At 41.7% G+C, this 27,720-nt stretch overlaps 1 protein-coding gene and 1 long non-coding RNA gene across 3 annotated transcripts; one reads left to right on the top strand and one right to left on the bottom strand.

Annotated features, from left to right (window-relative positions):
• Positions 1-173: 173 nt before the first annotated feature.
• Positions 174-15,438, bottom strand: LOC125889271 (uncharacterized). Its single transcript, XR_007449440.1, has 3 exons — positions 15,369-15,438; positions 14,140-14,290; positions 174-382 (listed from the first exon to the last, which is right to left on the bottom strand). It is a non-coding gene; the product is annotated as an uncharacterized LOC125889271 (long non-coding RNA).
• On the top strand, positions 13,542-27,574 carry igsf10 (immunoglobulin superfamily, member 10). 2 transcript variants are annotated; one of them, XM_049577111.1, is made up of 10 exons: positions 13,542-13,687; positions 14,033-14,312; positions 16,696-16,825; positions 16,977-17,367; positions 17,869-18,636; positions 18,771-20,555; positions 20,660-22,249; positions 22,667-23,570; positions 24,654-25,020; positions 25,104-27,574. In XM_049577111.1, the coding sequence occupies exons 2-10, from the start codon at positions 14,110-14,112 to the stop codon at positions 26,634-26,636; spliced, it is 7,671 nt and encodes a 2,556-aa protein (XP_049433068.1). In that variant the 5' UTR covers positions 13,542-13,687; positions 14,033-14,109; the 3' UTR covers positions 26,637-27,574. The 2 variants fall into 2 exon arrangements, with proteins under 2 accessions (XP_049433068.1, XP_049433067.1); XM_049577110.1 differs by having other exon boundaries at positions 13,542-13,691.
• The last annotated feature ends 146 nt before the right edge of the window (positions 27,575-27,720 follow it).

The following is a 27,720-nucleotide window of genomic DNA, read 5'->3' as shown; positions in this document are numbered from 1 at the left end:
TCATCCATGTGGAATGCCCCACATTATTGTTACTGTTATCGTTATCATTCTTGGTGTGAATGGCCCTTAATTTTGAGGTTACAACTTCAATCAAGAGACACAAGAATGAAGTAGAGTTAATGTTTAATCCAGAATATGAGTGTACAGATTAATAGATGATTTGTACTGATTAAGATTTAACATAAGTCTTTGGCACTTGACACCAGAGGGTGATTTTTTGTGATCCAGGGACATCTGAGCAGCAGCAAGATAAATCCCCCCATGGAGTCCTGACACTTGTGGTGGTGGCTGATGACTGCTGATGCGGATGAGGCTGATGAATCTGTAAAGACTGGGTGGTGATGGGGAGGTAGAGGGCGTGTACGAAAGCAGCAGTAAAGACCTACGGCAGAGAAAGAAACATGTTTAAAGTGAGGAGCAGTAAGATGATAGGCTGACAGAGAAGGTGTGTCACTATTGGCTGATTGTGAATCAGCTGATGGTTCAATTGACCAGCCCCAGACAATGACACCTAAAGACAGCAAGTGAGCATGTGTGCAAGGAGTGAAAGGCAGGGTGAGAGAGAAACATACAGCCTGAGCATGAAAAGTATTGTCTTCCTGACCTAACTAGAGCTTCATTTGTTAATGTCTAATGACACTTTAAAGGCATGCTGTTACTGAATGAACCGTAAATCAATATCTTGTACATTTACTGCCTGCATTTATATCAAAATACCACTTGTCAAAATACTGTCCTGCCTTTGTCCTGATTTACTTTCACCTGCTGTCTCATTTTATGCACATCATGTTTTCATATGCACTGCAAAAATGGATTTCATTCCTAGAATCTATTCTATGTTTAGCACTGTGAGAGAGATAAGCCACATAACTTCTGTAATTAAAGCCTGCAATTCATATTGGACAGGAAGTGCACATTGTCCTTGTTGTCCCATCAGTAAAACTATTACAGCAACATAACTGTTCCCAAAAAATGTTTTCCCTCTAAATGTAATACACATCATGTTACACTCTTTTAATTGTCTACTTTCACAACTATGAGTTTCTCAAATTCTTACATGTCTATAAATTTGTTACTCAGTGATGCTGTCAGTTTTATGCAACTGAGAAAATGAAAGCTGTCTTCAATTAGTGGCATTTTCCTTCGATGAATTAACTCACACATGTGTGTTCAATGTGGTGCTTTTATGTATGTGCAGATGAAAGAGAAAGATGATAAACAGAGAACAGGACATACAGGACTACCCGCAGGACCTTAAATAGCCCTAATGGAATGTATTGTTTTTATTAGGGCCATTAGGGCCCAAAGGACCACTAAGCATGGAGATAAATTGGTATTCAAAAAATAAAGGTGGTAGCAGAGGACTCTTTCATTTTTACTGTCCTTGGTCAACCAGATCGGGAACATATGGTGTCACGTTTTCTTTATGTTCAGTCAACTAGGCTTATGGCTTATGTAACACAGCAACTAGACATGACAGGAAGCTCAGAGCACAGTGGTGGGCTCGGCGCGTCTGTATGTCAGAATCACTCAGCCCAAACAAAAACAGGAAGCTAATGTGCACCGCTGAGTCCTGCTACACCAGCCACATCACAAGCTTGTGACATCCTTTGTCCTGTGTATTACTTGCTCTACCAAATATGTGACCTATTTTTTATTCTTTATCTCATGCTGACTGCAGGAAGTTAAAAGATATACCACAGATAGAATGACCTCTTTCTCTGCAGGACAACAACTGTTGCACTTAACATCTTCATCCAAACAAGTGACAAGTGAAAAATGTATTTACTACCAAGGGAAAGATAGTTAATACTAGTAAGCAAAACAAATTGTGCATATCACAATGACATTCTTGTAGATTTGCAACTTTTTACACTGCGTGTCTTTTCAGAGTGTGTGTTTACCCTCTAACTTCAGACCAGAACAGAGTGGTTGAGACCATTCATTCTGTGCTATGAGGACAGGGGGTACAATATAGAAAATGTCTGTGGCACTGCTGAATAGGGTAACCATGGTATCCCGCATCACTGCAATCACAGGGATAAACAAAGCAGTAAACACATGAGTTTACAGCTCTCTAAAATGACGATGTGTTTTCCTGGCATGTTTATACGTACCAAGAATGAGGTCAGATTCGCATGCACTGACCTGCTTGTGCACACAACTGCACATCAACCAATGGCCACAGACAGAAATATAACAATGATTGTTATATTTGAAGTCTCAAACAACAACAATGTCAAAATGATTAAACGTGCAGCAGTGGAAAACATTTTGACCAAGGGTAAAAACAATGGTCGGACACGAAGATAAAGTGGAGCAGGTGAATGGAAACTGTTTTGATCTGTTTTCTTCTCCCTGCAGTAAAAAAATAACCTGCAATTGATCAGAAACTGACTCACAAGTTCCAGGCGGCAGTAAAGGAGGGATGCATGGAAAGACAACGGGTGAAAAGAGGGGAAAAAGAACAAATGGTTACTACATGAGCGGGGTTGATCCTTCCACTCTTCATTGTGTCTCACTGTGTTTTGCCTAACGTGACCCGTAAAGAGAGTAGGTTGAGCGTGTTAAGATGGCAGATTATTTATGAGGTGGATCTAAAGAGCGTGTGCTCAGATCAGCAGGAATGCACCAAAGATATGGACAGAGCAATGGGTGTGTTACAGCTGTAGGCTTTAGTGGATGCATATGTTCAGCCATATTGTGCACATAAGTAATAACCCCCCCCCCCCACACACACACACACACACGGTTGTTTGTGCACAGACACAACACAGATTAATCAGAGATCATTATCAGACTATAGAAGACAAAGAAGCAAATGTGTCACTAATAACCTGTGACAGTCTTTCAGATGTTCTTGTCATTGACAGGAAACAATAGCTGGGATGTCGATCGACTACATGTGCTATTTAATGCTTCATTTAACATGCTTGAATTATTTGGCTGGGCAAATACTTCACTTTCCCCGCCCCACATCCCTTTACTCTCTAAAGGTCTCCCTGTATTCTCATACACAAATGTCATATTGTCTATTTCAGACAACCTGAGACAGACACAGAGACTTATGGACGGACCTGCGATGTCAGTTAGTGTGAAACAACAGAGCAGTGTTTAAGACCAGTAACAAATATGTCAGAGTAACATAAGTTTATCATTATGCTGAATAACCATGACAGGTGTCTCATAAAGAGGTCACAGTTCACATGTAGGATTTAGGGCCTCTTTAGAGAGCTGCTGTTTTTGGATTAGTTCTGGTTTAGCCAGTGAGCTGACCAGGTTTAGGTGGTTTCAAGGTATTACGGTATACTTTCAAATTTAGAAAATTTGAAGGTATGATTTTCAAAAATACAGATGTTCCTCTTAAGGCCTTTCCACACTCAGTCCATTATTTTCAGGTGCGTTTTGCCATCATCTGAAAAAAAAACTGTTGTGCATAGAAACCTTGCACAATGATTCTGATGCGTTTTATACTTCTTTTGTTGTGAAAATTTGCAATACGTGGCAAAATGAAAAGACGCATTTTCTCCTTTGCCTCCCTCCACTGGAGTTACCTATCTTGCTGTCACCACTCCCTCCCTGTCTTTCATTTGGCACTGCAGCTGCATGAAGGGGAAGAGCTGTCCTCCCATTCCGTCCTCCACATTCTGTGTTCCATCCACACCCTCTTCATCATCATCCACCTGAAAATTACAATGTGACCTGTTGAAAGTAGCTGTCTGAGTCATGAAATGATTCTGTGCGACCCGTTCCTCTGTCTTGTCGCGGCTGTGTCCCACTGCCACATTTTCTTCACTGATTCTTGGTCAAATGGCTCTCTAAAAGCTTCTGACTGATGCGAAAAATGTGGTGAATCTGACCTTATCCGAAAATTTTGACATACCAAGATTTCGGATACAGTGTGCAAACATAATTGACACAACGTGAGGTCGTATTTATTTTTAGATGTTCGACAATTTCGCACAAAAAAAAAAAAAAAAACGGACTCAGTGTGCAAAGGCCTTTACTGTTAAACTGATACAGATATGCTGTATTAAGGCAATGTAGTGCTTAGCATTCACCACCAGAGGTCAGTCTCTACTGGTGAAACAGGCAGCTAATCTGAGAAAGATGGCCTCTGTCAGTGGCAGGGAAAACGTTACAGGACAAGTAAAAAGCTGGCCAGCAAAGGCAGAGAGAGACAGTTGGAAAAAACAACATATATTCATATCTAATTTAGTGAAGTTTATTTCCACCAAACCAAAGCTGGTAAGTGTTGGAAAGTTCTGTCAAGCCTAAACAAAGTATGATGTATAATGAGTGCAATGAAGCTAGTCTCAATTTGGTAAAAGAGAGAAATGTGAATTCAGAACAGTTGTGTGGTTGTATTTTTATATTTCCTTTCTTGAAAAGGACTTTTAACACCAGTAGCTCAGCTTTTACATTCATTTACTGATTTATGTTTTGTTTTTGTTTTTGTTTGTTTGTTTTACAAAAATACCAGTGTATACTGTATACCTCTGGTGAAATGTCAGGAAGTTATAAATACAGGAAAAAATAGATACCACCCAAGCCTATCTGATTACATTTATGCATTTTGTACATTGGTTCAATTAAAAGGCAGATGGTAATAAGAACTAATAACCATCTCCAGTGCTGACCTGCATTCAACCAAAAAGTATTACCCCATTGAAAAATAGCAAATGTTATTCCTTGGTCCATTGTTTCAATGTACAAAGAGTCTAAAAAACAAAAACAGACAAATCTTGGGCACTTACAGCGGTTACAATATAACACACTGACTGCTTCTTGTGTTTACAGGTAGAGAAAACCAACACAAGTCTTACACTATTTGTCTGGAGGCAGACTTTAAGTGGAAGGTAAGCTGATAGTTTAGCAAAGCATACCAAAAACAAAGTATTGTTTACATCTTGTTTATGGCAGCAAGTTGGATTCGTGCAAAACTACAGAATGGCTTCTAGTTTGACACCAGCAGAGATAAACATCATCATGTGGTGTAAACAGCTGTTGACAGACTGCAGTATCATTAGTATGGCCACTCTGCGCTAACAAATTGATTGACTGTTCAAGGTGGGACAAATAAAAACAGCTGTGCACATTACTGATATTATAAATGTTTGTCACATAACAAATAAGACCAATACAATTTCAGTTAACCATCAAGATCCATCAGCCTTCGATGCTATGTGTAAACACAGTGCTGCGAGGTCACTGGCAGGAAATCATTGATAGCAGTGATACAGTTCTCAGAAAAAAATTAATTTCTCCTGAATTCAATTTATATTTTCAGGGTTTTTTTAGGGCCAGACACCTAAACACACACACAGACACATGCAAACTATAAATTGTCCACTGACTGCTGTTTCCAGCCTACGCTACAGACTCAATGCCAGAGCTAAGAGGGGTTGGGTAAGGCTTTGAGAGAGAAACATGGCAAAGTTCAGCAGAGTTTAGTAGAGCACTCTCCTCAGAGAGCAGCTAACTTAATCCACCCCCACACTGTGCAGCAAAACTCTGTTTAATTCTAAAGAACAAAAATCAGAAGACATCGATAACTGAAGCCAGTGACAAATACAAACAGAGCCAAACAGGGTTTTGCCAAAGCTGCATAGAGAATGAGAGAAAAGGAAACTGGGTGAAAATAAATCACTTTTGTCGTTCTCACTCTAGTTTTTTCAAACCTCTGTTTTTGTGTATATCCATAAGGCCAAAATCCAGCCATCTGGTTTTATTTTAGCCTTGAAGACTAAAATACTTACTCGCCCCTCAAACACTCACATTACTGCCATTACAATGAGAATATCCTGCTGATCTCATAGCTAGAGAACAAAGATCCATTATAAACACATTGAGCAGCCCGCTCAGCATTTGTTCACCGCCATGAGCATCTTCTGTGAAGCCAAAACTGTTTTCACCATCTCTGTGATTTACATACTCGCTGACACAGATGACAGTCAATGTCGTGATTGTAAATCAGCAACGACTAGGTCAATGCCAAGCAGCCATGTGGATTTTGTGGGCTCCAGTAACAAATCTGGGTAAAAATATCAGCAAATTCCAAACTCTAACTATGGCTCAGTAAGACTCCCTGAGCCATAGGCTGTCAAAGTGTATCCATACACTGCATAGCATACTACTGTACAGTGTCATGGCATTGCCTTTGATTCTCAGGTAAACAAGCTTGTAGTCCTCAGAATTACAATAAAAAACACGGGGTTGGAGCATTGCAGTAGCTCCCAGACTGACAAACAGACAAACATTAGCCAGTAATATGTCTAAGTTAAGACTATAATTATATTCCTGGCTATACCTGTAACGGCATATTTATACGACTAAATTAAGTTGTAAATAAACAACATGGTTTTCAAAATACTGCTTTCCTGCACCGTGTCCATAGTGTCCAGTTTATAACAAGAAGTGAGGCACTGAGAAACTTTATTGGATACAAACTTATCACTTTGTAGGTCTCTTCGGAACAAATAGTGCATATCTCAGTTTGATGTAGTAGTGGAACTTGTTCAAACAAAACAACTGAGGCATTAAATAGACCCACTCACACACCAACAGATGGCCTTGTCCACAGAAACTCATCACACATGGTTCTGATCATAGCATCTAAGCCATCTGAGAGCACAGGCTTAAGCTCGCTGACAAAAGGTCAGTGTCCCACAGATAGGGGTGGAAGTAATGAATTACATCTACTCTCGTTACTGTAACAAAGCTGTTTTTTGTGTAGGAGTATTTTTTTAAAAAAAAAAATGGTAATTTTACTTTTAACTAAGTACTTTTTATCGTAAGTATTATATGTAGTTAATGTTCAAGTTGCTGTTACAGACTAAAAACAAAAGTCTCATGAATCAGTCCTGATGAACTGCATTAGCTGCACAGAGACAGCAGAGAACAAACTGCAGGTGTGTCTGTGGCCACAGCAGAGCTACGCTTGATAAAGGTGACACACTGCATTCAACTGACATTCTGGAAGAGATACATGCTGTAAATGTTTCCATTCACCAGCCAAATGACAGGGGGTAAGAAGAGCGTGACGCGGCGGTGCAACCTGTGCTGGGTTGTGCATTCAAACTAAGGAGCATGTCATGATGGATTATTTTTAGCATTATTGAAGCTAGGCTAGTCATTTAAGGCTCCATCCAGTGAGCATGCTAAGTGAACTGAATCAAAAATACCTATGATGTTGCATGACCCAAGGGCTTGCTGAGTCAAGCTAACTTGCTAAAATGCTCATGATGGATTCTCCACCTGTGACTTCTGCTTCCACTGAGGAGCATTTACCTTCAGTGAGGTGTGTAAGGACATCTTACTGTTTCTGACATGTTGGAAAACTTTTAGGACTGCAGTGTGACAAAGAGTTTTATTGGACTGGCTATATTATGGTTTGAGGATGAACGAGCAGAGAAGCTGAATTAAGAGCAGATGGTGGAGGACTTTGTGATGCACAGTGCTCACAAGGTGACGATCATGCAGGTGAGTTTAACAACAAACCCTTTCATCTCACTCTCTAGATGAGAATATCAACACCCACTGCGATGCCGAGCATTGTTGAGAGTGTACACTATGTGATGAATAATGTGTATGTCTTGGTGATGTTTTTATACTGCCATTGGTTCTATAAGAAATGTCAGGTTATTTAATTTGTGTAGCATGATATTGCATTTTGCACCTTTGCAACTTTTTAATTTATTGTTGGTGATTTTTGTCTGAGTTTTGTCTCCTTTTTTGGTTAATACTAGTGGGGCCAAACTGAGTGATAATCAGTTGTAGGCACAGGCTTCAAACTACTGTCAAAGAAATGGAATTTTTGTTGGTTTGGATATAAGGGGTCATGTTGCTGATGTTGTTCCACTAGTGTGTACATTGAAATTGTACATGCACTGTTGTACTTGCAGTGCAAGCCAATTACACAAAGAATTTACTATTTGAACAGTGATAATATTGCACTCACAAATCTTTTATCAAACTGAAGTTCACTTTCTACGTTTTCATTTACTGTAGAGTGATGTTTGAAATCTGTCAGAATAATAACCACTGAAAACCGAGTACGTTTTTGAAAATCATATTACTTCTCACGTAACACAGTCATTTGTTGTGAAGTGAGTTCTTAATCGGTATCTAATACAAGGATGCAATCACACAGTTGGAATTTGTAATGGAAAAGTAATATGATTTTGGTTGTCAAGAAATAAAATGGGGCATATGTTTTCGAAATGAGTCATAGGTTATGAATTATCCTTTCTTTGTAACAAACCCAATGTTTGGTACCTTTAATCAAGCCACTGAATTTAAACTGCTCCAAAGACTAAATTCCAGTGACATTGTTTATTATGGCAAGTCTTATTCTTATCTTTAATCTTGGCTCGGTAAGAGAAGTTTTACAATGCCAAGAAAAAAAGTACGCAGTATCTCTTTAACTGAGCCAGATATGTTCTGGGCTGCTGTAGCCTCCCTGTCTCACACAGAAGTCGCCGTGCCGTGTCATGACCCTAAAAGGCCAAGGGTCACATCAGACTCACGACAGAAAGCTGTTAACATGTGTGACTGATGTCACATTGATCAGACGTGTCAAGAGAGCCAGGCTCCATTTCATCAGTACTGTTGAGAGTCTATGAAACTTGAGTCAGAGCGTGCGTGTGCAGGGGTGAAGTCACAGAACTGGATTCCAGGAACTAGATTCCTCTATTACTCACACAACACACAAACTCACAAACTATGATCCTACACTACTTTTCTAAGCAAAGACAGATCATATTTGATTTTATTAGAGACAGAAACAGAAATAGTTCTGTTTTGTGAACACGCAGTGCCATTAGATTTAGGACAGTTTAAGCCACATACCACCCCTCAGGATAAGGAGGATTTGCAAATACATAACTAATTTATGACAGAATTATGGCTACAACCACAAACAAGAAACTCATCTTCTATACTAGAGTACAGTCAGAGAGAAGCACTGAACACACTGAACAACTCAATAAATAAAGAAGACAGCACATGAGATTATGGGTAAACTGTGATAAGAGTCACCTCTCTGGGCAACTACAGAAATCAAAACATGGATTCTTGCCTGTGGCTTTACCACAAACAGATATCCATCAAAACAGTTTGCCTTGCTGATTTATACTACAATTTGTGCGGAAAATGCAAATAAACAGACGAATCATGAGTGGACAGCTTCCAGCCCTTTCTGGTCTTGAATGGTTGACTGAACAGTTGAAAAACCAAATTGTTGCTGGCCATTTCTCCTGCATTGTTCATGCTACAAGGACCTTCAAAGTAAGGGGGAAAAAAATAAACTACTCCTGGCTGTCCATCCACAAATTGTTGGCCTATGTGTGCTGGGCTTTCATTTTGTAATCCCTTTCTAAAACTAACCAAATCTGGTCTTACAAAACAAGAAATACTTTCTTACTCTTTTCATGTACCGAGTTACTGTATATACAAAGTCACTTTGCTGCTTATGCTTCCCCATCCAAAGTGTTAAAAATATCTTCCCTGTTTGTTTACCACTCTGTGACACATGCTGCTAGAGTCAGCACACCTACAAAGTGATGATTAGACCTAGAGACTTTAAAGATTATCTATATTTATACACAGAGTAAGGCAGGTCCTTAAAAACAAGGCCCAAATTATCATCGTGTACGCCCTGCCAGTCATCAAATACCCCAATGGTATGATAAGCTGGCCAAAGGAGGAGATAGAAGACACTGATATCAAGACAAGGAAGCTTCTCACAGTGCATGGAGAGTTTGATCCCAAGTCCAGCACCCTGAGACTGTACACTAAGCAGAACAAGGGAGGCTGAGGACTGGAGAGCATCAGAGCCACTGTCCAGGATGAATCAACCAAGATCCAGGAATACATCAGGAAGATGGTCCCAAAAGATGAGCTGCTAAGTGAATTCCTCAAGCAGCAGACACCCGATAATACAGAAGAGGAGGATGAACCATCATGCAAGGACAAACCCTGGCATGGCATGTACCACCGACAGACTGAAGAAGTGGCCGACATCAAGAAATCCTATCAGTGGCTGGAAAAGGCTGGACTGAGAGACAGCACAGAAGCACTAATCATGACAGCACAGGAACAGGCACTTAGTACAAGATCAATAGAAGGAGGGGTCTACCACACCAGACAGGACCGCAGGTGCAGGCTGTGCAAAAGATGCTCCTGAGACAGTTCAGCACATAATAGCAGGGTGTAAGACGCAGGCAGGATCAGCGTACATGGAACGCTATAACCAAGTGGCTGGCCAAGTGTACAGGAATATCTGCACTAATTATGGGCTGGAAGTCCCAAGGTCCAGATCCAGACTGACAAACTGGTGATGGCTAACAAATCACACATCGTGTTGATCGACAAACAACAGAAGAAGGCAGTGGTGATACATGTAGCAATCCCAAGCAACAGTAACATCAGGAAGAAGGAACACAAGTAGCTAGAAAAATACCAAGGGCTCAAAGAGGGGCTAGAAAAGATGTGGGGAGTAAAGGCAACACTGGTGCCAGTGGTAATCGGAGCATTCGGGGCTGTGACCCACAAACTGGGAGAGTGGCTCTAGTAGATTCCAGGTACAACTTCTGAGGTCTCTGTCCAGAAGAGTGCAGTCCTAGGAACAGCCTAGGAAGCTGCGCAGAATGCTCGCAAATGGCTCTATCTAGGGGGCCAGTGTTTGGTTCGTCCAATATGGGCTACTGTAGAAACATGCCAGTTCGACATGGCAATTGAATGGACATGAAGACCCTCTCCTTATGTAGATATAACAGTTCATTCCAAGGTAACAAAAATTCAGTTCTTATTTTCAGGTGATTATACACTAAAGATTTTGTTTCTGCCAGTATATGCCCCTAAATCCTACTCACTGGACCTTATATATGCCGTACAGGGAAATTAGTTTCTACTGTAGATTACAAATACCTATACGGTAAATGTCTGATCATAAATATTCATGAATGTGAAATAAAGAAATAGAAGAATACAAAATGTGCTGAATTATTAAGAGAGAATTCCACACCTGTGAAAAAACATGTCAAGGATGTTGAAAGAGCGTCTCGTGTAAGGCGATATTTTCTTTCCAAATCACACTATTCCTGTCATTCACCTCCCACAGAGGTGGGCCCCCAGTCGTAACCAAGCAGTGAGTGTGAGGAGCTGTGGCCAGTGCTGTATGTGTCTACAGATTCCTCAGAGCCTACCAGCTAGCTGTGACTTTTGACAGCACACTTCCTTTAGCCCACACTGAGCGCAGAGAGAAGAATATCAGTTTATCATTTCCTGCTGTCGGACAGTCAGCGAGGGGATAAACTGTGTATGCAAACATGTGGAACTTCCTCGAGTCAAGCAACATGCTAGAGAATCAAAGTCACTTAAAAACCTCCAGGAATCCCAATTTTACCTCCAGAGCCTTTAAAGTATTATAGCTTGAAGAATAATACAGCTGCCCGAGTACGCCTTCATCTGGAGTAAATTAAAGCCAAAGAGAAACAGTTTCCTCGTTGGCAAGAAAAGAGGATGGAACAGATTCAACTTTGTGATCAGCAGAATCACAAACAAACAAATCATACTGAACCGGCCACATATGCACACGGAAACACACACACTCACAAATCCTGTTGCAAGCTATGCTCTTCCTATCATCATCTCTTTGGCCCTCTGAACCTCATGTCACTGCAATTTGCCATGCATAAGAAAAGGTTTAACTCTACAGTTATAACAATGACTCGGATCAAGATAGAATTAACTCTCCTATTTGCTCTGTTAGCAGAACAAATCCACTTTGACCAGGGTTCAGAAACAGGCATGAAATCCTGCATAACTGAATTTAGTCTTGTTTGTATCAAGATCAGTTTAGAGAGGAGAGTAAAGAATCACTGACACTAACTGTTGTGAAAGCTGGAAGTGAATCGTGTGTGTGGCTATCCACAAGCCTCCGAGATATAGGATTAATGGCTCCGTCTCATCACGGTTGGTAAATCAACACATTTACGAGAACGTCTTACCCGCAGTGTCTGTTACATTACTCTTAAGTAAGAGCAACAACAGCTAAAGCAAACCAGTTACACTTGCTGGTTTCTAGGTCAGAAACATGACATACTGAAATAAAAACAAAAAAATCAGAGTTAGTCATCATTGAGGAACATGAGAGGAAAAGACAGGAAAAGAAAACTAAAAGAGGAGAGAAGAGGGGAAGAGGTGTTGTTGCCCATGTGTTGGTGTGTTGTCCAGATGTTCCAGTAAACAAGCCTGTGACCTGAGGTAGGGCTAACTGATGAAAGGGATCGCCATAAAGCATCATTCCATGCAAAGTATTAGGTGACTAACACTTTTGAAATGAAGTTCAGATATCTTTGCTTATTCCTCTGTGGTTTGAATATGACTGAAGGTCATGCTGTAGTCATTAACAGTTTTTCTGTGTTACTAAAGATAGTGTGCATTCTAAAAATCTCCCTGCAAATGTGTCTGTGTGTGTGTGGCCGCGAGTCTCTGTGTGCATGCAGAGTGCAGAGTGTGTGTATGGTGTGGATGTGGGATGTGGTGAACCAGCAGTTTTGTGACAGGGGCTGTAGTATGTGGGAAGCTAAAGCACACATTGTATGATTTTAAAGACAGATTGAGCCGTTACATGAACACTGTTTACATGTGAATGACTCAGAAATGCTGAATGCGACAGCCATGGTGAGTCACCCGCAAGTAGACAACAGGCAAACTCTTGGATGGAAAAGAAAAAGACAGCTATGTGATATCATTACTGTAAATACTACTAACAGAAGAATGTGAGGGGAAAGTCTGTGCCTCTAAATATGCTGATTGGTGGGCACAGAGGGACTCGAGGAATTCAACAAACCAGTGAAAAGAAGTGGATTTTTGGAAAAAGAAACTGACTCCCACATGCCTGGAATAATGGTTGAGTTTGTGGGTTTTATGATAACCAAAACACACAAATAAAAACATTGTTTTCAAATGGCCCATGTGGTGGAAAAGAAGAAAGTAAAATGCTTATTGACCTCATCTGCAACACATTTGTCCTTGACCATCCTGACCGAATGGTGCTTTCATCTGACACAAAGAATTTAGCGACTCTGTGGTGTGGACAGCTCAGGGCACTTGTCATGCCATCTCCAAATTTAATTATGCACTATTTATTATTGTAATGAAGAGACGAAATAAAGCAAAAATTAATTCAGGAGCTACGACTAATAACTTCCATCAGGGATCCATTAAGATTCTTCTTCTAAGATGGGCATCTGTGCAAAACAATTTGGTGACCTACTTCTAAAACTTAATCACATAAATCAGATATTGACTTGGCTGCAATTAATAATCCCTCTCCTGTCCCCGGTAATTCAGTTGTGTTTTTGATGGCGTTTAACAGTGAGATAGGTGGTATTTCAGGCAGAGCACTTCCCTGAGTACTTCATGGCTGCAGTTACTCCAGGATTACATTACAGCAGATTACAGGGGGCGGAGGAGACCAAAGGGTGCGCTCAGCTGCAGGCGCGCACACAGAAATGACTCCCGTCCCTCTGCGCCTCAGACACAGTGGGCTCATCTGTGGAGTCAAACTGGAGGACTACTGAAACTGAATGTGGACTTTTTACTCTTTTGTCGGGATATTTACATTTACAGGTGCAGCAGTTTGGTTTTCTACAGCTGTTGACGCACGGTGAAGATAAACGTAGGTAAATCAGATATTTATTTTCCACCTAATGCCTACTATCAATGCAACAGCCTGCATTATGTGCTGGTTATTACAATTTTATATAGAGAGAAAATATTTATCATCTTTGCATAATATTTTTGCACGTTTTACTTTATGCCCAGTCTTACTACAAGTGCTCTTATCAAAACATTTTCTTTAATACCAAATAAGAATATATAAATGTATATGTATTCTAAATGTATAAAAGTTGTACAAATGTTATCTGCTTTATGGGATAATAGAACTTCTATCTATCTATCTATCTATCTATCTATCATTACTCATAAGTTTCTATAACACGCTGTGCCTGTCTGTCTCCAGGTGGGTTTCATTAATGGTCCTGAACAAAGTCTAGCCTCCCCCTTGTCCGTGCAGCTGAATCCCCATCCCCGTGCACAATGAGCGTGTGTGGCTGCAGCGCCTCATACCTGCGGAGGTGGCTCCTGATGGCTCTGTTGTTCTTGGCTGCCGCGCGGCCGTCGAGCGGTGACTGCCCCAAATCATGCGCCTGCTACGTTCCCACTGAAGTGCACTGCACCTTCAGATACCTGACCGCAATACCTGACCACATCCAACCAGCTGTGGAAAGAATTAACCTCGGGTGAGCTTTCGATTTCTTTCCAGGTTTTAGCGTACTGGAGAACTGCAGGTACTCTGGGGGGAGAGTCGTTTGATTGATTTAAACCACAGACTGTCAGGGTAGAAGCAGGAATAACATTACACTGAAAATAATGTTAGCTACTGCCTGTTTAAAGTTTTAACTAACTTAGTCTAGAGACCGTCACAGGTAGCAGGGACGTTTCTAAGATTTGGGACATTGGGGGCTTAGCCTGAACTTCTGTAGGGGGGGTCCTCCCAAAGATAATGATGTTGATTATTATTATTATCATTATTATTAAACAAGCAATATTGTGATGCTTCTAATGCACCCCCTTTTTGTTTGTATATAAGACAGAAAAAAATAAGAGCATACAAATAAAAAAAAAACTGAAAAAAATTAAAGTTTTTTTTCAATTTTTTTCATCCATTGATCATTACAGTAGCTTGCACATCTTAAATTTATGATTTTAATGGGTTAACAAAGAAAGCTAAGTTCAGCTTTTGCAAAAAGCTCTCTTTACTATATGTCGGTGAAGATTCTCAGTCATCCAGGTCATGGTAATCGTAAGTGCTGATATCGTTTCTTGAAGACGTTTCGCCTCTCATCCAAGAAGCTTCTTCAGTTCTAAATGACTGGTACAAAGTTGCAGGCTACAAACCCTGTGTGGGTGGGAACCCTTGCAGAGTCATAAGGGTCTCTTAACTATAGCTCAGCGGTTATTAGCTGTAACACAAATTTAATAACCAACAGCTTTCTCCTCCTCCCAACTGGATTAACAGCTTCTGAATACTGCTGGAGCAAAAGTGTCTCTCTGGTTGGCCTCCTGTTCTCAAGGAAGAGCTCAAGTCCCGCCCTATCTTGTAGCCACTATAGCTATCTGCTGTGCCATCAGTAAGCCTCTCAGAAATATGACATGCAGTGCTCCAGTTAGGTGTCCGCTTTTGTGTTTCTTCCTGTTAAGTGTGAATGTGTATTTAGACACAGTATATTGTGAAACACATAAAATAGATTTTGTGGGGCTGTTCTCCAGGTTAACATTTTGTTAAATTACCTTACCTGATGGTGATAAAGGAGTGTGGTGTTAAGTTTGTCACAGTGTTTCATCAGAGTGTCAGTTAAAAAAAACGAAACACAAACAGAGTCTAAAAAGTTTTATCCACATATTTCAAAGATAGTCCACACCTGTGTTATCCCCCACAGGTGTTTTCACTTAACCTGCCTGATTAGACTGTTTCTAAAGGTGTGATTAGACCAGCACATTTTACACAAAGTGACCTTTTTTGGCAGAAAAACAAGACATTTTTTGTGATCACACCTTCAGTACTGTGTTAGCATGTAGTGTTTAGTCTGTGCCCCGATTCATGTCTTCAGTTACCTGTTAGGGACTTCAGTTTAAATTAAACCTGCAGAGAGGCCTAATCAGCCAGTTTAACTCAAAACCCCATGTGAAAGTGCAGGATCCTTAACTGAAGCATCTCCATACTTCAAACAAAATCTTAGAAAATATGTTCAGAGTATACACAAAAAAAACAAACTATAGGACAGTTGTCATTAAGATATTGTTAGAATTGCTAGATCAGGGGTGTCCAAACTTTTTTGATTGGTGGCCAGATAAAACAACGTGAAAATACCTGGGGGGGCAACTGATTCTTGCATCAAATGGGTTTAAAAAAATAAGAAATGAAGTGAGACAAATACAACCATTTTAATCGTTTAATGAACTATTAACTGTATGATAGTCCTATCATTGTGAGGTGAAGGGTAAAAATGCAAAGTCATCTTGCTCGATTAACCATTATTGTGTAAAGGGCCACATATGGTATATTTTGAAAGTCAAGCCGAGGGCCAATTAAAATTGGTCTGCGGGCCACAATTGGCCCCCAGGCCAGACTTTGGACATGCCTGTGCTAGATGAATATTACAGTTAATATTTCCTGTCAAATGGAGTGATGATGAAAGTAACTGATTGCTTTGCTGGAATGGGCATCAATTATTAACCTTGTGCAGCACTGATACTTAATATATGATATTAAAGGCAGTGCACACCTGTCATTCATCTGTTCACCATCTTAGACCTCTACTCATGACTCTATGTGTATTTAAAGACTGTGCTTAATCAAAATCTCCCAAACTTTTAATACCTGTTAGGGCAGGACATTTTAACAGTAATTGTTTCTTGTAAGAACATGCATAATGATGGCATCCTCAATCATGTACAAGCATAGCTCTGTCATCTTCAACCTGAGCAGAGGTCTAATGTGTAAACACTTGCGTGGGTGTGCAGGGCTTTAAGTGAGACTGTTTTCATTGTCCATTAATAAAGTAGTGTGTGGTACACTTGAGCTGATAAGCTAATGTTTCTTTTTCATGTCTCTGTTTTTAGGTACAACAGTATAACTGTCTTGAGAGAAAGCGATCTTTCAGGACTTGAAAACTTGGAGTTGTTGATGCTGCATAGCAACACTATCCACAGTATTGAGGACAGAACCTTCCAAGACCTCAAGTCCTTACAGGTAAAATCATGTGTTTGTCAAACTCAAATTATACTGCTGCCCTCACAACATTTAATGGTATCCCTCAGTAATGTGCTGTTGGGCGTTAGCATAGTTTTAAGTCAACATTCTTATGACAAACATCTCTAGCTTCTCAATCATGTTCTGACAGGTCCTGAAGATGTCCTTTAATAAAGTAAAGGAAATCAAGAAAGAGACATTCAAAGGCCTGGAGAGTCTCCTGAGACTCCACATGGATCACAACCACATTGAGTTCATCAGTCCAGAGGCTTTCTATGGCCTCACCAAGCTACAGTTGGTCCATCTGGAGGGTAACCACCTCCAGCAGCTCCACCCAGACACATTCATCACACTGAGGCACAGCCAGGTGTTCAAGGTGTCCTCAGTGAGGAACATCCACCTGTCAGACAATCTCCTCACCACTCTGCCCGTAGATATTTTCTCGGGTTGCAGCCAGTTAGAGAATCTCTTCCTTCATGGCAACCCATGGTCTTGTGATTGCCGTATGAAGTGGTTTGCAGCATGGGCACAGAGGAACACAGGTGAGGACTGTGTGTTTGCCTTGGAATAGACTGAAAGCATTTAGAGATGTGTACGGTCGTCACATTTTTACATATAGTACAAGTGAAAGGAACCCCTGGTTGGTAAATGCATTAGTACTTTAATGGGTTATTCTACACAGACTTAAAGTGACATGTTTTCCTCCTACAAATTAATAGTGTGTGGATTTGAATCCAAAGCCACAAAGTTATATCCAAGAGAAACATATAAATCTTTGCAGAGATATCACTAGAGGCAGGGGTGTTATCTTCCTCCCCTCATGAGGGCCTCAGATAACACCAGTGGCAAAGTTATGCCATTCATTCATGACTTGGCCAATGTAAAAGTCAACTCATAAATTACAATCCTGTATGATGATGATCTTTTCTGGGTCACAAGTTTTACTGCTTCGATTTGGCTGCTCCATAATGTGGAAACTCTAAATGTTCTTTTCTTACATGCAACCAACTTAACGCTACACCACTCGATTTAAATGTTTCCAGGTGTACTGAAATGCAAGCGAGACAGGAGATATCTGAGAGGCCAGCTGTGTCCTGTTTGTGAAGATCCTGCCTCTTACCACAACAGACCTCTATCCCTTCTCTCCAGTGACGCCTTCACTTGTGCCAAACCCTGGATCGAACCCCATCTAAAGTTGAAGAACATCACTGTGGATGAGGGAGACTTTACTCCAGTATCCCCCAAGGACTTCATTGCCCCATTAGGGTCCATGCAATTGAACCTGACTGACCATTATCACAACGATGCCAGTCTATCCTGCACTGTCCAGAGGCCCTCTGCTTTCGAGAACTTGACACAATCCTTGGAAGTGGAGGAGGCAAACAATGTCACTGTGATTACCACTGTCATAACAACATATTTGGTGTGTAACATTGACTATGAACACATACAGCAGCTGTGGCAGATCCTGGCCACCTACAGTGACTTTCCCATGACACTGGAGAGAGGCTTTATGCTGGCAAGAATCCCAGAAATGATATTCAGATATAGTCAGATGAAAACAAAGGAGGGAGAGGAAGGAATTCACACAAACATTGTGGCTGACATTAAAGCCTCCCCTGCATGGCTGATGCAGGGAGAGATAAGCTTTCAGCTTGACCGCACTACTACCACTTTCTCTACTCTGCACATTAAGTACCAGTCTGCAGTCAACCTACGTGTGGAAAACACAGTACCCAAAAGGGACCGCTACTCCTGGACCATGATCAAGCGAGATAACCAAACCAAGACTGAGCACGCTGTAGTCACAGGTGGGAGTTAGAGATTAATGCTTAATTGCTGATTTGACCTTCACTTCAGTCTACATTTACCTGTTGTTAATTTCCTAAATGATGTATAAAAATCTACTGATAAAAAATACTTTTTTTTTGTTTTTTGGACATAGGTGGTGTGGTGCAATTAAACTGTCAAATCCGGGGTGAACCAAAGCCTTTGTTGGAGTGGATTTTACCAGATGGAAGTAAGGTCAGAGCTCCATACTCCAGTGAGGACAGGAGGATCATAATCACTGCTGAAGGGAAGCTTACTGTACGAGGTGCAGATGCCTCAGACACTGGCCTCTACCGGTGCATCACCACAAACTACCTGGATGCAGACATCCTCATCTTTCGAGTGACAGTTCTGTCCCCTGATGTGGAAGAAGTTGAGGTCAACGGTGTCCAACTCTCAAGGCCACTGGGTGGAAATCTGGTTTTGGACTGTAGCTCTTCAGGAAGTCCTGAGGCCTCGGCACAGTGGGCACTCCCTGACCATTCAGTTCTGGATAAGTCTCAGGGAAACAGGAAGGTGTTTGAGAATGGAACCTTGCTGATTCAGGGTCTCACAGAAAGGGACAGAGGATTTTATAGATGTTTGGTTTCTAATCACATGGGAGTTGATCTTCTTGTTTCTCAGGTAACAGTGACTGGAGAAATGTCTGAAAAGATGACTGTTTTGGACAATGAGGGATCAGGGGTAAAAATGGAGGACAAGGTTGACCCTAGTTTGACTGAAAACACAGTCACACTCAACGAGATCCCCTCCTCCAGCCCCTTTGACAAAACTAGTCAGGAATCCAGGACCATCACATCAGATCGACCTTACCCCAGACTCAGGTCAAGGGGCAGGGGAGGTGCCGGAGGTAGGCTGGGACAGAGAAGGAGGGGGCCAGTAAGCAACAGACGCATCTGGGGTAGTAGGGTGTTTGATAAAGCTTCCAGGAAAGTGGATCCACAGAAATTTGCTGAATATTTGAAAAAGGCTCAAGATGGAACAAGAATAAAGACTGGCACAAACGAGGGGGAAAAATATGAAGACTCAAACACTGGTCTTTCTGGTGATGGTGAAATTGGCTCTGGTGATGACCATGGTGAAGATCATCTCATCATTGTGCCAAGTACAGTCAAACCAACTACAGATGATCTACAGAAACACAGAATATTTGGACAAGAGAACGAGGAGCCTGAAGCTGTAACAGACAACATACCAACAAAAGAGTTGTATATGCAGTCAGATTCTACACCAATTAGGTCGACATTTATACACCATCCAACAGAATGGGATGAGAGTCAAAGTGATGCAGTTACACCTTATAATAAAATTTCATACAACGCAGACCTTTCTAGTTTTGATGAGACCAGTGATTCTTATACCCTGGACAGAACTACCAAGCCAGATTCAAACAGGCGCCCAGTCACTCTCCAACTTACTGTGACAGACATGTCACAAGAAACTCAGCTCCAGTTCTCAGGAGAACAACCTGCAGAGCCAGAGACATCCACTGGAGCGGCGCTATCATTTACCACAGACCCTCATGTCACTCCCATGAGGGATGGCCCAGGCCCAGTGGAGCTAGTCGTTCACACATCCACAGATCCAGAAAGCCAGACAACATTCACAGCAGTCACAACCACAGAGAGGCAGCAAGATGAGATAACCTTCCACACTACCCAGACAATCAAATCCCCTCGCCTACCAGCAGGATCCACCATTATCTCCCAGCAGCAAATACATATCATCCCACGCAAGAATGGCAGAGGAGGGGGGCGCAGGAGGACCTTCCAAGGCCGCAGGAGGATTGTTAAACCCAACAGGATCACTGACATACAGTCCTTCATCAATAAACTTAAACAGCCCTCTTTGAAGAAGGAAGGGAATGCCACTGTGCCTTACAGAATTGAGCTGACCACAGGTAAGCAACCTTGTTTTTATAAGCAATTGTTTGGTGTGTGGTTCTTTAGCTGATATTTTGCATATCTGTGTTTCCTTTTCCTTTTTTCTTTACTTTTCCCTCAGACTGTGACTGTGATGAAGACAAAAAGAAGGCAGCAACTAGTCATCTGCAGGTGGTCAAACCAACAGCTCCCTCCAGCTCATCTTTGCACATAACAGAGAGACCTGCCTCTTATCAAAAAACTGCAGCTTCTAGTTCAAAAGCCCCCTCCGCCCATACCGAGTCGAGGTCAGAGGCTTTCAGTGACTACATAACCTCTGCTGATGCTCCTGAGTTTGACCCTACAATAGATCCATTTTTGATAGACAAAAAAACATCAGCCTCCACCACAACCACTACAACAACAGCCTCTAAGGTCATCCGTGGAAAAATTCCATGGAACAGGCTGTTCGGAGGCAGAGAGAGAGAAGATATATTGAGCAGGCTAAGGAAGCCACCCAAAAAAACCTCAACTACAGCTGAAACTACATCAGCAACCCCAACCACAACCCCTGCCGCAATACCCACCACCACTGCAAACTCACTTTCTGAACCTGAGACTCTGTCCCCATCCAGACACACACAGAGCAAAGTGGGCTCATTAGATGATGACTATGGAGAATCTTCCTCTGTAGATTTTGAGTCCACAACACTGGGACCCAGCTTTCACTATCAGAGTACTACCAGCCCATCCTATTACTCCAAGGCTGCAACCACTGTGGAAACACCACCAGAATCACAGACTCTACCTTCCCCACCTACTGTCAGACCACCTTCATATGAAAAACCCGATGACACTTTATCATCTGGGTCTGGGGGACTACCTGATAATTGGTTTGTGGTCAGACAGAGGCCTGGTGGGACTAGAGGACGGCAAGGGCGAAGAAGAAGGCCATTAAGGGGTAGGAGACCTTTCAAGAAACCTGCAATCACCAAATTGCACCCTACTACCACAGCTGAGGCTTTAACTACAACTATGGAAGCTACAGTGGAGACTACTACACTACCACAATGGACTGTTTCACTCTACAAGCCCCTTTACATACCATCTAGGAAAGAGGACAGAACTCCAGTAGTTGTTTCCACTGACCATACGTCAAAGGAAGAGACTGACTTATATGAGGAATCTGACTGGAGCACATCTAGCAATTCACCAGCCTATACTACAACCAAAACTCCTTTAATCCCTTCCACCACACTGGCCCCCACCACTACATTCATGCCAATTACCACACAAGTGCCCTACACAACAACTCGGACCAAAGAACACACCAATATCAGACCACCAACACAGCGGAACAGTGGTTACGCCACTCGCAGGCCGCCAATGAGGAGAATCAGACCTACTGTGCAGAGTAGTGTTGCCAGAGACATTGCAAACAAAGGCCTTGACATACTGGTCATACTTATAGGTGAGCAGGGAAACATTAACGGCCCTGCCCCATACGACAACATAGGCTCACACAATGCCATCACTAGTGTTTATGATCGTGTCACTGGCAATGAAGCTGGCTTTGAACCCACTACAGAGGCCATGACAAGCAAACCTAAGATAGTTGGGGGCAATGCTGCTAGCTTCACTGTGTTATCCAACTCAGACGCATTCCTGCCATGTGAGGCTGTTGGAGACCCTCAGCCAAGAATAACCTGGAAGCGCCTCTCCCCAACCACAGGTAGAAAACTATTTCATCAACTGTTATCATTTAGAAAAACACAACATCTACAGTAGACATGATTCAGGTGTAGGGTACACATATTTTAAAAAGCCAAATGAAAACACAACAAATTCTCACTCCCAGCTGGTCAAATACTGATGCTTGGTCATTGGCCCCTAGACGTCAGCCTATGACATTCAAGGTACCCCTCCAGCGTCAGTATTGAACACTGAGGGACAGTCAATTTACTCTCAACAGACATTGTGCTTTTTCCATAAAAACTTCAGCTTTCCTAAGAAATGTAAGTTTCCACTTTGGTTGACATTTTGTTGTTGTTGTTAATCTATATTTGTGTCAGTAATGTTGTAAATATTGTTTTTGGATATTTTTAAGTTTAATGTTTCTTAAAATAAATTCTCTTTCTTATTCCTTCAGGAAGCAGTGTTACAGTTAATGGGAGGATGGGCAAGTTCGAAGTGTTGAGCAACGGCACGCTGTTGATCCAGAATGCTAACATTAAGGACCGTGGCCAGTACGTCTGTCTAGCTGAGAATGATCATGGATCAGACAAACTCTTCGTCACCCTCTCTGTGGTGGCCTACCCTTCACGCATCCTGGAGCCTAAATTGCGTGAGATAAAGTCTCATGCAGGAAATACTGTAGAAATGAAATGTAAAGCAGAGGGTCGGCCCACACCCATGATCTCCTGGATCCTGGCCAACCGAACCCAGGTCAGGGGTCACAACACGGAGAGGGAAAGGGTATCTGTATCTGCTGATGGGACTTTGGTCATTGAGCAGGTGTCTGTTTATGACAGGGGTCATTACAAATGCATCGCCAGTAATCCAGCTGGAGCTGATACTGCAACAGTCCGACTGCAGGTGGTGGCAGCTCCCCCCGATATCGTAGAGGACAAACGGCAGCAGGTGAAAGTAGGTGTTAGCCAAAACTTGTGGCTACCCTGCACTGGCCAAGGCAGCCCTCAACCTACTATTCACTGGGTCCTCCGTGATGGATGGATGGTGCGAGCCGACAGACCTGCCCGTGACACAAGGATATCAGTGTATGGGAATGGAACCCTACACATTAAGGATGTGACTAAAGCTGACAGTGGCAAATATGAATGTATAGCTACCAGCTCCACTGGCTCAGAGAGAAGGGTGGTGACTCTGACAGTAGAGAAGCAAGAGTCTGCACCTCAAATAGTGGAGACATCCCAGCGCATGACACAGTTGTTCTTCGAGGATCAGCTAAGACTCAACTGTTCAGCTATAGGAGACCCCAAACCCAGGATCATCTGGAGGCTGCCCTCCAAAGCTGTGGTGGACCAGTGGCACAGGTAAAAGTTCCTCTGTCAGTGGCAGTAATACACAAAGGGTATAGATGGTAGCATTTACAGGGAATTTATGAGTAAAACCTAAAACAGACATTGCTAATGAGGAAAAATTAGGGGTGCTACACTGGGTCAATAAACAAGGTGTTTGTGACGCTGAAATGAAAAAAAAAAATCACATGGAGACTTTAACTTTACAGCTTACTTAGAATGGAAGTCCATTGTACTAGTTAGCAGTCTGAAAAGCAAATGAGGCGCTCTGATGGGATGATAAAAAAAATTATTCTAAATCCACATTTCAACTTAAAAAATCCTCATTGGGGTATGATTGCTAATAATTTGGACTTTCACAATTTAAGATTTCCCCAAAATAGAACACCTGACACTGGAAATATATGTTTAAGAAAAGTGGATTGAAGGATACAATATATATTTTAACAATTTGTATGATCTCTCCCTCAATGCAAAAACAAACAGCCAAAAGCAGCTGAAAGCTTGTTATTTTCAAGAAATGCATGACAATGCAGTACTAGTGGCCTTGGCTTGGTTTACTGGTCAGTTCATAATATCTTAAGCCTTTCCAACCTCCCCAGTGATTTTATATACATGTTTGTGTAAGTAGTTAATTCAGCTTTCTTCTTTTTATTTTTTGATGATTTGTAAGTTTTCTTTGCAACCACAATGTTCTCATTTAAGTTTTCTTTTATGTGGTTTCCTTTTATTTTATAGCTGTAATAAAAAAAAAGCATTTGCTGTTATTACAGACATCACTGTGATGTGTGAAAGCACAAGACACGATGAAGAATTTAATTATTGGAGTGCACAGCAAAAATCGTGTCATAAGGCAATTATTTTTCAAGATAAGTTCCTAACAACAACTTAATGAACTCTCAAAAAACATGGCCCAGGAATTAAAGTATTTGCAGAATTCTCAAAATACCAGTTTTATAACAGTACAGAAATGCATACAATGATATTATATGACTCATTGACCTTGTCATGAATCAAAAGTGCTCACTTGTATTTGACAAGGCTTTATTCTGTCCTCCCAGAATACTAAGTCCAGTTTTCTGTCATGTATTTTTCCAGGATGGGCAGCAGAATTCAGGTCTTGGATAACGGTACTCTTATTGTCAGCTCTGTGAGTGATAAAGATGCTGGAGACTATCTCTGTGTGGCACGAAACAGAATTGGTGATGATCTACAGCTCATGAAGGTCAGTGTGTCAATGGAGCCTGCCAAGATAGAGCCCAAACTCTATGGAAAGAAGCAGGTACCTTATGGTAAGGACTTTAAAGTTGACTGTAAAGCCTCAGGAATACCAAAGCCAGAGATCTCTTGGGGCTTACCAGATGGTACAGTGGTCAACAGTGCTTTTCAGTCTGACGCCAGCAGTGGAGGAGGGCGAGCACGGAGGTTTACACTTTTTGACAATGGAACACTCTACCTAAACCAGGTATGCAATTGCATGTCATCTTATTTTATGAAACACAAAAAAACTTTTCAAAAGATTTACATTAGTGTTTTGTGCTTCTCCAGGTTGGTATGTCAGAGGAAGGGGACTACACCTGCTATGCTGAGAACCAGGTGGGCAAGGATGAGATGCATTTACATATCACCGTAGTAACCGCTGCCCCTAGGATACGTCCAACTAGCCAGACATATGCCAGGGTGAAGCCTGGAGGCAACATCCGCTTTGACTGTGAAGCACTTGGGGAGCCCAAACCCAAAATCTTGTGGATGCTGCCCACCAATGATGTCATTGCAGCATCTAATGAACGCTACCTAATGCATGTCAATGGCTCCCTGGATATCAGGGATGTGAAGCTTATCGATGCTGGAGAGTATGTTTGTATGGCTCGAAACCCTGCTGGGGAAGATAGAAAAGTCTACAAGCTTGATATAGAAGGGAATCCACCAGTGATCAATGGCTACCGGCAGAACAGGACTGTAATCAAGGATGTGGCAGCTAAATACTCTAGGAAATTAATAGACTGTAGGGCTGAGGGCGATCCCACACCGAGTATCACTTGGATTATGCCCGATAACATCTTTCTAACAGCACCATACTTTGGTAGCAGGATTAGTGTCCACCATAATGGGACATTAGACATTCGTAATGTGCGGCCGACTGATACAGCTGAGTTCATCTGCATGGCGAGGAATGATGGAGGAGAGGCCGTAATGGTGGTGCAGCTGGAGGTGAGCAGTGTCCTCCGAAGACCAATCTTCAAGAACCCTTTTAACGAACGTATTGTGTCTAGAATTGGAAAAACCACAGTTCTGAACTGTTCTGCTGATGGATACCCATTGCCAGAAATCAGTTGGACTTTGCCGAATGGAACACGGATTACGGGTGGTCACCACCTAGTTAACAATGGGACTTTAGTCATCCACAACACTGGCAAAGAAAATGTTGGAAAGTACCGCTGTGGTGCCAAGAATTTAATGGGTTACATAGAGAAGCTTATAATTTTGGATGTTGGACAGAAGCCTTACATCCTGACAAGGCCTAGGGGCATTATACGTGGTGTGTCTGGAGAGCCTCTCTTCCTTCATTGTCTATCTGATGGGAGTCCCCGACCCAGAATCTACTGGACCGTTCCTGGTGGCCACACTCTTACTCGCCCTCAAGTCCTTGGACGCTACCAGTTACTAGAGAATGGTACTTTGGTTGTTCAGGATACTACTCTCCACGACCGGGGGAACTACATCTGCAGGGCTCGGAGCGATGCTGGGGAGGCTGTGCTTAACGTCCCTGTTATTATCATTGCCTACCCTCCACGGATCACAACAGGGCCACCTCCTACTGTGAGGGCACTGACCGGAACACCTATCCAGCTCAACTGTGCCGCTACTGGGATCCCAAAGCCAGAGATCACCTGGGAGTTGCCCGATCGTACAGTTCTGTCAGCGGCACAACAGGGTCGGCCTATGGGTAGCGAATTGCTCCATCCTCAGGGCACACTTATCATTCAAAGGCCCAAAGCCTCAGACTCTGGCACATACAAGTGCCTGGCTAAGAACCACCTGGGTACAGACTCAAAGATCACATATGTACATATATTGTGAGAAAAAAGACAAGACTGAGGGAGGGCGGTGGCAGATCCGAATGTAAACATTGACAGACACACAGTCATTTGTGTCTGCAAGGTACAGTGCATGTTTTCTCACATGTGGATTTGTGAGAATCAGGGCTTGTGGAATATTGTTTTTAAAAGTGACAAAAGTGGATTAAAAATAAACAGAGCACAAGGAGAGAAAGGAAACAGACATTTTATAGGGAGAAAAACATGTTTTTTTAAACTGGAAAAGCTAGCCTGGGGCCAGTAGTTGTTATTGTAACTTTGGGACTGGGGGTCTGGAAATTCATAGGTGGTTCTCATTTGGGGTAGTTCTCACGGGAGCCAGAAGGCCAGTGCATAGAGGCAAACTTGAAGTGATTTCTCTGACCAGGCATTGCTGGCCGCACATAGGGATACCATTACAGCACATACAGAGACGGAGAAAAAAGTGTAATAGATTGAAAGAGTGAAAATATGCTCCCAAGAGGCTTTTAACTTCCTTCAGACGCTGGTCAGAAGTTGTTGCTGTCATGACACATTGCTTTGTCATTTTAAAGCAAATGAAAAAGACAACAAGCAGTGTATATAGTAAAATATCTTTCAAGAGTAATTTGTGGAATTTAACAGGAAGAAAATAGATTTTTTTTTTAAATATATGAGGCTTGTTTTACACTGGATACATACCTGCATGGACGGTACAATGAACTTTATTATGCTTTTTATATTTTGATGACAGTTTAAAGCAGATTCCTTCATGTCTATTCACAGTGCAGTTCATTGGTCAAAACCCCCAAAAACAAACAAAACACACTATCAATCTATTGTGTTGTGCACAAGAATGTACAGTAATGTTATACATTATGCTAATCTGTAATAATACAGTATATGTATGTCTATTTGTAGTATCTACTTTATCAAAGTATGGGAGACAAAATGAAATTTAAAAGGAAACAGAGTCCATGTCTTTTCTTAATGTTTTAATTGCTATGTATATATATATATATATATATATATATATATATATATATATATATATATACACACATACATACATATACATATATATATATATATATATATATATATACATA

This window comes from Epinephelus fuscoguttatus, linkage group LG5, assembly GCF_011397635.1.
Source record: "Epinephelus fuscoguttatus linkage group LG5, E.fuscoguttatus.final_Chr_v1".
Lineage (NCBI taxonomy): Eukaryota > Metazoa > Chordata > Actinopteri > Perciformes > Serranidae > Epinephelus > Epinephelus fuscoguttatus.
This window is presented reverse-complemented; position numbering and strand designations above follow the sequence as displayed.

Bases quoted from the DNA above. Each gene is read 5' to 3' on its own strand.
- igsf10 (XM_049577111.1), top strand. From the start codon at position 14,110: ATGAGCGTGTGTGGCTGCAGCGCCTCATACCTGCGGAGGTGGCTCCTG. The intron at 17,368-17,868 runs GTGAGGACTGTG...AAATGTTTCCAG, and splicing joins ATGGGCACAGAGGAACACAG to GTGTACTGAAATGCAAGCGA. The intron at 22,250-22,666 runs GTAGAAAACTAT...TTATTCCTTCAG, and splicing joins GCGCCTCTCCCCAACCACAG to GAAGCAGTGTTACAGTTAAT.